Below are 12,423 nucleotides of genomic sequence, written 5' to 3' on the forward strand. Positions count from 1 at the left end.
CTAACGTTCAATCATGAGTGGATAGATGAAATAGTCCAAACTGACACAGGTAGGATGAAACTTTCAGACATATTTAAATATGAAGAATATGAAGTTATTAAATTGTTTATATAGGCTACCTTTAGGAATAGGCCTGTAATTATTGTTAAGCACTGCATTAGTATTTTTCTTGTCTTAACCAGTGAACCAGTCATAACCTCCCCTTGTTGAAGTTCAACAAAGATCCTTTAAGTTCAACTAAACTGACTGGTAAAACACCATCATTAAAATGTTCCCAAAGTCCAGCCATTATAAAGGATATTGAATAAATATCAACCTTGTATACATATTGATGCATTTGCTGTCATCTCTTTGAATCCCCTATGGCTAACGCAGGCTTGTGGTCATTTTCGGCAGGTCGCGTGGTTGCGAATTGCTCACAGTGCTGAAATGTGCGCTCAGAAGAAGAAAAAAAATGCTCAATGCTGAAAAAAATTAGAGGGAACATTGGTCAGAATATACCTTTAGAAATTCTAAATATTTAAGTTGTCAAATGATTCGTAAAAAGTCTCTCCCCAAACTCATCCGAGACTGCACTAACCTTTCAATATTCTAATCACAAATCACATTTGTTTTTATTGACGGATCATAATTCCCTCTCTATCTATTTCATATTACCGTGAAAATCGTCAAACAACTGCATTTATTCAAGGTCTAGCCAAAACTACATTTTACAAGATTGTATCTGAACCCATCATGATAGCGTTATAATTCGCCCTCGCTTAATAGACATTTTTACTGACTAGAGCTTGAACACACCATAATGCAGCATGCATGGGAATGAATCCACATGTAATGTGTGTGATGCAGTTAGTCGCTCCTCATGTGTTACGGTTGTTCCTCCAGCACTTATTTATTGTGCACTTTCAGTTTCCACACGTCAAGATCTTAGTTTTTTCCTGACTTGACCAGCTTAACGCAGAATTCTGAGAAAAGGTTTCTTCAAGCGAATGCATTATGCTTCCAAACATTTCTACATCCAGTCATCAGCATTAACATGAGACTTAATGACTGTTACCAACGGGCCAACTCTGCTGAACATCAAGTACCATTTCACAGCCTCTCAAGACTTCTCCACTTCCCCGTGGATCTCTCACAAACCAAATTGCTTTACTACATTGCACCAGCAGGGTATTAGGATTAGGTGTTGGATATTGTATTATTATATTTCAAGAAACTCATACTTTTTGATAACCCTGACATCATAAAACATCTCCCCTGTGTGAATATGAACAGGCGAGTGCGTTACATATTCATTATCCGTCTGCTCGCAGTAGCAACGCATTGGGATCCAGAGGATGTTTAGTCCTATTAGTTTTGACATTTGAGGCCAGTCGGTGGCGGCGGGATTATCAGATGACGGATGCTGAGACGGTGGAAATGTCACAGTCTCTTCTCTCAGCTACTGCACTTCCTGATCTCGACAGGAGATTTAGTGCATCTCCCCCACACATGATAGCTCTGAGATATTCTGTTGTTAGTGAAGTACTTCTTCCTCTGTTGGGGAAAAAGAGTCTCTCTGCTGAATTAAGGAAATGAAGAGATGGAGCTGGTGTTACAATACAATATGTATTTGTGTTTGTCTCACACAATCTGCCTGTGACTGGAGTAATTCATTTAGCATTAATTTGACTGACAATAAGAACCCATCCTTATGATAAGTGTGGAGACATGACTGATGCACGCTGTGGACGCTGTCAAACAGACGAGGCGCTGCTTCTGTACAACAGAGGAGGCGGCTGGTTTTTGGGAAGTGTGTTCACTCTCAGGTCCAAGGCTGACGTGATGCAGTAAATATCAGTATTATCTCACGGGGTTGTGTATTGGCAAGGACATCTGATAAGGTTTGGGTGTAGACTTTAGCAAACGCTGAACCAGGTACGGGAGCTGAGGACGTTTACCTCCATTTCTCTTCTGAAATACTGAGTGTGGCGCCTCTCAGACATGGGGATGTGTGATCCATCATCAGCACCAAAACACACTGATAACCATCCGCTCCGCTCACACAACACTCACACAATAATTCAGGCTGTTTACTTTTGACTGATACACGCTCAGTGTCCCTAGAATGCAGGTTTCATTCCTCTTTATTCATGTGTGCAGGCTCAAAAGATATATTTTCATCTGATTTAAAATATTGTGGAAACGTTATTAACTTGAGTTTAGTTCCTGGTTCAGCTCGGTGGACGAGTTCCACTAAATCCCATTATTGCCATCATATTTTCAGGGACATATACATACAAACAACAACAGCATCAAAACTACAAACGATATCTCAACAGGTTTCCACTGCGGCGCAAGCAGCTGTACTTGGGCACAGTGGTGTTTTGAGCTAACGTTAGCGTATTAGCAGCCAGCACAAAGAGCAGCAGAGGATGATGGGAATCATTAGTTCAGCTGGTTGGTGGTCATAAACCACTCTGACCTACTGATGGCTGAGAGACGTCTCATGGTGACCCGCCAACCTGCTGCACCAAAGTAGATTTGCATCAATCCAATATCGGTCAAGATATTCCAGTCTGTGCAACATATTGTTTATTGATTTTCTTTCTTTTGTGTCTCCTCTCTTTTATTTTCTCTTTTGATGAGAAGAAGCTGTAGTTTTTTCTCTCTTACAGTAAAGATCGGGGTCTGTGATAAAGAAATCAATCCAGTTGAGTGAGAGCAGTTCTGTTCCTTCTCCTCAGGCAATGCTCCGAGTGCGACCAGGCCAGCAGCGATGAGGCCGATATCGCCATGGAGACGCTGCCGGACGGCACCAAGAGGTCCAGGAGGCAGATCAAAGGACCGATCAAATTCATCCCCCAAGAGATGTCCCCGGAGCCCAAGAAACATCAAGTGAGAGGCCCGGTGTGTGTCGACACACCGGGAGTTTCCAATGTGATCAGTAGTGATTAGAGTGCAGCCGATTGATCGACTGCATACATCACAAGTAATTAACTTGAGCGCTCGTTGACCTCACGCTGTCTTTAAGGTCATCAGAAAGGTCAACGTGCGCACAGGATACACATCTGTTGCACAATACAACGTCAGTGTCCTCACGTCATTTCATTACAAGAGCAGGAAGGCAATAGCCTGCTGGGAAAATAATTGAAACAAATGTTTAAAATCATTCTGTGCTCTCACACACTCCAGAAATCCTTTTTTTCAATGTGCTTCTTAGCCTGCAGAGACTTTGTTTCTCAATAGTCTCTTGGTTTTTAAGGTGTTTCAAAAGAATAAAGAGAAATGCGAGGAAGCAGAATCAGCTGAAGCTCATAGGGCTGCAGCTCAAAGCACTGATGTCTCCACTGTACAAAGTGATGTGTAGCGTTTTATGGGGGAACAATAATCAAATGATTTGTGCACCTGACATTAAGATCAAGCCTCTACAAGGTTGAGCACAAATACAGTTAAATGTCGGTTTACATTTCTACGAGTCAAGGGTCACTCTGTCACTCACAAGATCCTCCACAAGGGGCGGGGCTGTTCTGTGTCGTCAGATTTATGATGAACGTCTCAAGTGGCGTAACAATATGAAGTCCTCGCTCACCAACTGAGCTACTGAACGCTGTCCAGGCAGAGAGAGAGACACATGAAGCGCCGTATGACGCCATGTTGGAGTGGGCAAGCTCTGCTAGTAAACAAATCCAATGTGTACTGAGCCGCTTTCTCTATAAACTGACTGTAACTCGCCTCATTACTGATTACCTTTTGGAATTAAATCCAGTCGGTCAGCTCGATGCCAGAACATCAACCTGAATCAGCACAGCTCCCTCTGGGAGGCTCTGATCTATGAAGAGTTTAAGCTTTCATGAATGTTTAATGTCTACGCCTATTGCATCGTTATGAAGCTGCATAGATGCTTGTTTTTTTCTCAAATTGTTTTAATAATCATCTCCGCCAGGTGGATCATGTGGTCGGCCGCGCGCGTGTGTGTGTTTAGCTTGCAACCATGCGCCAGTGAGTGAGTGAGTGAGTGAGTGAGTGAGTGAGTGAGCGTGCTCCTCCACGTCTGTCCGCAGCAGACGTCATCATTTGGGGGGTCGGCTGCGGCTGCATGCTCACGGGACCCTCGTGGTTGCAGTGGCACCCACTTTCTCAAAGCCTCTTTTTCACAGCCTGTTTGATGCGGCTGCCAACCGGCGACTCTGCGCCCAGTCGCTGCCCCGCTCTGTTGGGAGCATGTGGCCTGGGATTACACACCATCGCACCTCTTGAGGATCTCTTTTTTCTTTTTTCCCAGAATGCCTTCAAAATGAAGACATCTTAAAACACAAGATGAGGCTATAAATGATCAATAATAGATTTGAATTCATTTCAGATTAACGCTGATATGATGCGCACCAGTGACATGAGTGGAGGGTCATGTGGTTTTAAAGGCCGACTTGTTCTGCGTTACCTTCTAGCTGCTTTCACTGCAGCTTTTTTCTCCCAGCCTTTAAGTTAAAAAGAGCGACGGCATTGGGACTGTCAGCTTGTGGTGAAACATTTCCTGTCAGCATTGAGAGGGAACAGGACCGTCCCTCCATCCCTCACTGGATCCCACTTATCTGCACCGACCATGCTCTCTGATCCTGCGATACGGAGCAGCCTCCCCGCTCCCTCAAGGAACACTCCAGATTGATATCTGACAGCTCGGTGGTGGGGGGGACGGGGAGGGGGAATGTCTTTCACTTCCCTTTTTGTTTTTCCACTGTCAGCGAGTGACCCGGTGCCGCTCACTTGGGACCTGAAGTGAACTTTCCCTCTTGTGACCGCGGACGCTCGCCAGCAGAGTCGATTCGGCTCCCGACTGCGGTCTCTGTTACAAACAGAGAGGCGAACAAAGGAAGTGCCTCCGCCTCTCCTCCGCTCTCTGCAGCCTATCTGTCTTAGAGGGGGAACAGCGGAGAGCGTTGGAGCACAGTGGCAGTCGGGTTAATGTGTTCCTCTGTTCAGGTTTGGACTCCCCGGGCCCAGACGTGTGCCGAGGACCCTGCTGGAGCTCTCGGGGATTAAGCGGCTTTCTGATTTTGTCCTCGCAGCCACGGCCACTCGGGCGAGGCACTTCAGTGCAGCATTTATCTTCAAATGCAAGGCGCGCCATGGCAGACGCTAAAAGGGCCCCGCTTTGCATTTTTTATGCTTTTACCAGGGCGCTGGAGCACTGGCACTTCTCTAAAGCCACGTTTCAATATATCAGGACTCGCTAATCAACCTCCCGCTGGCCTCTGAGGGGTGTGTGTGTGTGTGTGTGTGTGTGTGTGTGTGTGTGTGTGTGTGTGTGTGTGTGTGTGTGTGTCAGTCAGGAAAGAGCGGGGTGCACACATTTGGTTTTAGTCAGGAGGGCCACCTTGTTGGAGCTGAGGTCCTCGTGGCTGTTCTTCATGGTAGAACCTTTAAAGGCAACCCGTGAGCTGTATGTCGTCAGCATGTGTGTGATGTCACAGCTGTATGTCGTCAGCATGTGTGTGATGTCACAGCCCTTCTAAAGATGGACGCCTCCAACACCCCTCTGTCCAGTCGAGCGCCATGCAAGGCCGAGCCGTTGGCTCACGTTTGTTGCTCGGTGTAAAAGAAAGGCAGCCGGGGTTTGGACCGCCTCTATCGTGGATCGAGTTTTAATACTGAGCATTTCTCACTGTCAGCAGCTTTCCGTCCCCCCGCCCCCGACGCTCTAATTAAGCAAAGGTGTTTTTGAGAGATAGCCAGTTGAAGCGCAAGTTGATCACTCTGAAAATGAAAGAACTTTGAGCAGCAAAACATGCTTCACAATGGTCTCTCTGAGGTTAGAAAATACACAGCAAAATCACCCGAGGCTTGTTTTTGACACGGACCTTGTGTGCAGAACACGGTAACCAGTAATATGTGGCAGTTATTACTCCGTCATGTTGCGTTACTGCGCCGCCAGGTTATGCATGTTTTTTGTGCCAGGTATGTTTCTGATCCGATGACGTGAACATGTACGGTCAGTCAATCTTCTGGAAAGGAGGAGAGGAACACTTCACACCGCTGGAAGTATCGGCATTATTTTGAGTTTGTCTCAGTCAGAGATGCAAAGAATATTCCGTTGTAAACCTTGACTTTACCGTTATGTTAAGTATTCGTAGAACCTTGGGTGCTCGTGAGAAGAGAAGTCAAAATCCAATGTATTAGTTACTAGTTGATAAATGAACGAATAAACGACGACGCATTAATAAGTAGTTCAAATGAGCTCCACCGTTGCCAGCTACCCCAAACATATTATTAGAAACGGGCCATTCTGCTCATGAATATACTTTGACTTTTGTAACTTTAAGTATATTTTGATGCCAGTATTTCTTTACTTTTACTTCGACAATATTTCTAATGCAGGAGTATTTTTACTGCTGCACCCATGTACTGTACTCATGTAATCATAAGCACTATGGTTGTATAGATATGGATGGTAAATGATGCTCCCGGTTAACAGTCGCCTCAGTCGGCCCAACGAGGCCCACATGGAAATATGATCTCATTAATAGGTCTTCTTATACTCGAGCACTATCAGATATTCTTTTTCAACGGAGAGCGCCGGTGGAACCCCGGCTCCTGCAGAGAGCATTGCATTATGGGTTAGTTGTAGCCGCAGTTATTATTTTAATCTTTGTTACGCTAATTAAAATCAAGGTGTCAGGGGTTGTTTTCACCGTGCCATTTGGGATTTATTTATTCTGTCCAAAAAAATCCTCCAATAATTACAAGTTCTTAAAAAACATTAGGTGGAGAAGTGCTCTGCATTCATTTGATGTGATGATAATTAAGGGATAGTTTAAAGGGGAATTCAGGGTTCCACAGGCTAACTGGAGGTGGCAATAAAATGCTCCTCCTAATAGGACGTGATTTACTGCTGCCTGCTACCACCGCAGCATTAAAACCTCCAATATAACCATATGCCATTAATCAGTTGGAAATTATGAGAATTAAGTTAATATATCTAGTAACTACCACTTCCTATGCTCTGTTAATTTCTCTAATCCTGTGTGAAATGATTCATGCTTGTTAAAGACGCACTGATGTACTTAATTAAAAGATTGATTTTGCCTGGGATTTATAAACTGCCTGCAGTTTTAATTTCCTCACCTGAGCAGAGCCTGAGATTAACGTGGCTGTGTGTGTGTGTGTGTGTGTGTGTGTGTGTGTGTGTGTGTGTGTGTGTGTGTGTGTGTGTGTGTGTGTAACTGCTGAACCAGCTGCTGAACTGCACCTGGCTCTCCCGGCCTCGTAGATTACTTCACAGACACTACTTTAATGCAGAAATAACGGAATAATCTCTTTTGTTTGGTGGTGCAGTCGCGGGAGAAACGGCGAAGGTCCGCCGGAGCCAGTTGGCAGCGTTCTTGCAGTTAGCCTTCTTAACGATAAGTGCCCCATCTGGCGAGCCAAAGGCGACAGATGGGATTGTTTTCACAATCTGTTTAAATATGTTGTCGATTTTTCTTCTCCTTTTAAACCCTCCCCAGCAGCTCCCGACGCTCGCTCGCTAGCAAACAAGAAGGGGATGTTTGATTTAATATTTCCCTTCGTGCATTGCTCAGTCTTCTGCGAGGATGGAGCACAGACCTGAGGAGACGGTAGCTTCCACTGAACCCGGCATCGGTGCTAAGGCATGTTCGGAAAGTCACGTTTAGGCTCCGCAGCAACGCTCGCTGTGGAAGAGGTGAGCGAGGACTGCTGAGTCGGCTCCTGTGTTGACGTGAAGAGAGCGGTGGTTCCATCTGGCTTCTCTATGACATGATTGGATGAGTCCTTCTATACAAAGACGTGGTTTGGATATTCATCCATAAGCAGCATTCAAAGTCCAGTGAAGCAGAAGCTGGAGTCTTCAGCGTCTTCAGCATTTGTACTCTGACGTATTCCCAAGTGGAAATTAATATTTCAGGATTTAAATAGAACCCTTTGCCTTTGATTGGATTGATACAATGTTGGTGAAGCCCCACACACACACACACACACGCACGTGCACACGCACACACGCGTGCACACACCCCTCCCTTGTTGCTAATGTCACCTGATGTATAATTGGTTCGTTGGTACTAGCTTACACGTCATTTATTTTGCATAATTAGTTCAGTATGTGAGCAATATGACCAGGATCGTGATCTAAAGGGGTTAAAATCTCATTTTACGTTTCATCTGGACTTTGTTGTTTTGTGATGTTGAGGTTTGAGCTGAATGTTTGTGTTTTGCAGAGAACCAGAGGGCAGAAGCGGAAGAGGGTTCCCATCGGGGAAGACCGAGAAGCTAAGATGGAGGTGAGTCCTCTTTACAGGCTCATGACGCATTCAAGCTCTTCATCAACCGCTCCCCTCTGTTCTCTTCCTTTACTGACGTTTGCTTTCTTGACCTCTTTACTTTGCTAATCCAGGTATATTTGAGTTGTAAGGATCAACGTATTGCGTCATATTATTGATCAGTCAATGGACACCTAATTAACCATTATGTATATGGTGGTAGAAGGATTGGTTGTGTTTGAGAGGCAATCAAGTGATACATTTATTTCACAACTTCATGTCAATAAATGGATTTTAGACTATTTTAGAGTGTTTTACTTATTTTCCTTGGATCATTATGAATCATGTAACAAAAGTCAAATATAATAGGAAATGCCCTCCAAAATTAAAAATTGCTTTCTCTTTTCAACCAGCAGCTCCTGTTCCATTCATGTGGAAAAGGAAGCAACTTTATGAACTCAATATGAAGCTTTACGAAGCAAATCTTTGGTATATTAACTTGATAAATAATTAAAATCGATTGAGTCACTGTTCACTTAATTGTCACTGTGTCAGGCTAACTAGTTTAACCTTTTGTAAATGAATGAGTTACAAAAGTGTGTGTGTGTGTGTGTGTGTGTGTGTGTGTGTGTGTGTGTGTGTGTGTGTGTGTGTGTGTGTGTGTGTTAGCTCTGGGTGGATGCAGGAGGTGGTGATCTCATCTCAGACTGGACTTACAGTTGGTGGTTTAAGGAGACGTTTTGCACTGGAACTATTTCTTGTGGAGCAGCACCCGAGCACAGTGGCTTTGTGTTGTCCTGACGTAGTCGCCACTGTGAGGCTGGAACTATCTTAGCTGCACAGAGACCAAAGCCCAAATCTTCTGGGCAACAAATGCTGTAGCCGGAGAAGCACAGGCGGATGGATGTGTATCCATCCGCCTGTGCTTCGTTAGTCAGGAAATAGATCCAACTGGAGTTGGGTTGATTTTCATACAGACCGGCTGAACTGGCCTTTGTAGTTATGGCACATTGTGGCAAAGTAGAACGCAGCATGTATCAGCCAGTGTTTGTCTTCATGCCAAACCGGTTTAAAAATGTTCACACCGGCCCGACCTAAAAAGCACGTTTGTGTATTTTGTAGAATGGTGGACGGCAAGCTGTTTCCCTCTGCTTCCAGTCTTTATGCTAAGCTAGGCTAACTCCGGCGCTTAACACAGCCACAGTCAGTAGTTGTTATTGCTTTCTATAAAGAAAAACCTACACCATCAAAACAATGTGGGAGATGTTTTTACCGCATAAAGAATGCTCCATGTTAGTTTATTAGGAACGTCTCCTGTGTTAAGAATCCACATCCTAACACTCACTTTCATGAATTATGTTCAGGAAATGATGCTCTGGCATTTCCCCCGATCTCATCCCCCAGTTTAACAATCCACCAACAAGTGTGCACCCAGGATTCTAATGAGCCGTGTTTCCATAGGAACCACTGCCACGGGAACGCCGACAACGGCAGTCTGCCATGCAGAAAAAACCCAAAGCCGACGACACGAGGACCGAGTGCACAACCTGCAGAGGGCCGGGCGACAACGAGAACCTTGTGAGGTGAGGGGGGGGGGGGTTCAGAAAGGAAGCAGGGGGACGGGGCTATCAGACACAGTGTGTGTGTGTGTGTGTGTGTGTGTGTGTGGTTCAGAGAGGAAGCAGGGGGGCGGGGCTATCAGATACACTGTGTGTGTGTGTGTGTGTGTGTGTGTGTGTGTGTGAGAGGGGGGGGGGTCTCGTGAGGCAGCGTATCCTCCTGATGATTAAAGTTCAGTCTTCATTAGGCTCCAGCCGCCTGGCTCTGCAGGCGAGGGCCCCTCGCCCAGCGGCCCCTCGTATTGACCTGCCACACACATTTGCACAGTTCATTAAGGAGTAATGAATAGCACAATTTATTCTGCTCCTTTTGGGATTTCAGGTGTCGGGCATCTAATAAGCAGGTTTTCTTCCTTTGACATTGGAATTCTGTGAGAAAGCATATTAACACAGCAGACGTCACAACATGGTCATGTGATGAAAGTCTTCCATGAATACTTCTCCATTTCATCACTAGCGTTGTAGTGTATAGTAACTGGAAGCAGTTTATTCATTTTGAGTTGTTCTGTTGAAACATAACTCGTAGTGGCAGGATGCTTTCATTTGAATCTGACTTGTTCTTGTTTTAAAGCTCATTTCATCATTTTGAAATCATCTTCCTCAATTCTGATCTGCTCCTGCTTTCATTTTCTGTTGATACGAGGAAAACGCTTCCTCCGTCTCCACCTGTTGTCTTCATCATGTAAACTCTACAGCACTGTCTCCACACTCGGCACTCTGCCGGTCAGTCCAGCATCTCAAAGGACTTAATCAGCAGAACATTACTTACATTTTGGGCTATTTTGCTTCCATTACATCCAAAATACACATTTAAGTGTTTATTTTACGACTTTATCTATTTGTGTCTACATTTCTCCTAAATGGCCAAAAGTTACCATCCGATGCATTTGCGTTTTTCAAACAGTATTTCAAAAAAACGTGTTTAAAATAATCGCTGAATGTAAGTCATCAACTGGGGAAGTTTCCTTGTGATATCTACGAGTTAGATTTGACCATATTCTATATTACTGTCTTCAAAATGTATGTTATTTTACAATACATAAGCCATAAATCTCCACTTGAGTCGCCACTACACTTTCAAGTATCATTCCTCTCTGTATTTTGAAGGTTTCTACAGAGCTTTGTTCATATCTCATATTCATTCATAACCTATAAGCAGTGATGCAACGAGATATTTAAAACTCCCTCTCTAAAAACCTTGAATCTAACATTCCAACGAAATGAAACGATAATTCTGAAGCTGGCTTTATCCGATGTTCACATTCCTGTTTTCAGCACATATTTAAGATAACCTCGTTTACATATTTAAGCTTAACACAAACAAATAATTGTCTCAATGTAAGTAATGATTCAGCTGGGTAGTAGAAGCATTTTGATGTATTTAGTGTTGTTTACTGATGAGTAGTGCTGTCAAAAATGTACAACATGCTGAATATTAGATGCAAGAGGCCACCCACCATACCCAACATATTTGACCAGTATTTGTCCGTGCATGCTTATTATTTGAGACTCAGCCGTTTCTTAAAAACTGGCTTTCATTCCAGAGTTTGTTTCCCTTTGCACTACTTCACACAGCAGCATGTGTAGACCCAACCCAACAAGAAAAAGCCATTGTAGAGTAAACATCGTAACATCTTTCACTGCAGACATGCAGCATGTCCGTGGAGAGAGGGGAAGCACGTTGTACGGGTTGCGGGTCGGGTTGTGAGGTGTGCTGCCCTGACTCTTTCTATCTTTGCATTGCACAGGTTGTGAGAGCCGGGGCAGCCAGCTCACCTCCCATAAAAACTGGGGACCGATGACCGTTGGCTTAGAGACAGAGAGGCAAATTGACGCGCTTGAAGAATGGCACTCGAGTCAGGCTGAAGATTGAGACGCCGCCCCGCAACCACCTCTGATCCAAACTGGACCAAGAACTGTCCAACGAACATTGAGCGGGACTGTCTGAATCCAAAACCCGGGGTCAGCGATCTTTGGCTAATGTTGGACTCTTAACTGCTTTTACACACTACGAGCAACTCGGTTGCTTCTTTTTGTGACCGATTGTGGCTCAAGTTGCATCTATGCAATTTTCTGCATCTACAAAGTTTTGACCAAGTAAGAAAAAGTTATGTTTTTTATACAATTCATGTATTAAATCATTCTGGCGAATAACCACAACACCTCTCTTGTGCTAGTTAGGGAGCAGTCAACACAAATAAGTAGAAGAAGACTGAAGAGGTTGACTAATGGTCGGACTGCTCCCAATTTAATTTGTAAGACATTGAGACATTGGTTTCTTTAAAGGTCGTATTACTTCCTTGATGTGAAGGATTTCCTCCAGACACAGTGAGGGATCTATCAACGATTAATGGGAAATCAGTTTGATTTGATACACTCTCATATAATAATAGTTATATAATAATAATAATAATGGTTCCATAAGGGTTCTTTCTGAAGGGCAGAGGTTCTACCCAGAACCCTTTGGAAATAAATAACTCTTCAAGGATTATTGGAAGCATTAGTGTTTAAAGATTCTTCCAGCCAACTCTTTCCCTGTGAATAGGTTCCAG

General features: G+C 44.2%; 1 protein-coding gene across 1 annotated transcript in view; it reads left to right on the plus strand.

Annotated features, from left to right (window-relative positions):
• The window catches only part of phf14 (PHD finger protein 14), a gene marked incomplete at its 5' end in the record, with an annotated part of 78,145 nt that overhangs the window by 28,521 nt on the left and 37,201 nt on the right, over window positions 1-12,423 (plus strand). Inside the window, 3 exons of the mRNA XM_079232409.1 lie at window positions 2,727-2,877; window positions 8,211-8,273; window positions 9,714-9,835. Coding sequence (XP_079088535.1) covers window positions 2,727-2,877; window positions 8,211-8,273; window positions 9,714-9,835 — 336 coding nt within the window. The remainder of the gene's footprint in view (window positions 1-2,726; window positions 2,878-8,210; window positions 8,274-9,713; window positions 9,836-12,423) is intronic.

Source organism: Taurulus bubalis, assembly GCF_910589615.1.
Source record: "Taurulus bubalis genome assembly, chromosome: 16".
In the NCBI taxonomy this organism is placed as follows: Eukaryota; Metazoa; Chordata; class Actinopteri; order Perciformes; family Cottidae; genus Taurulus; species Taurulus bubalis.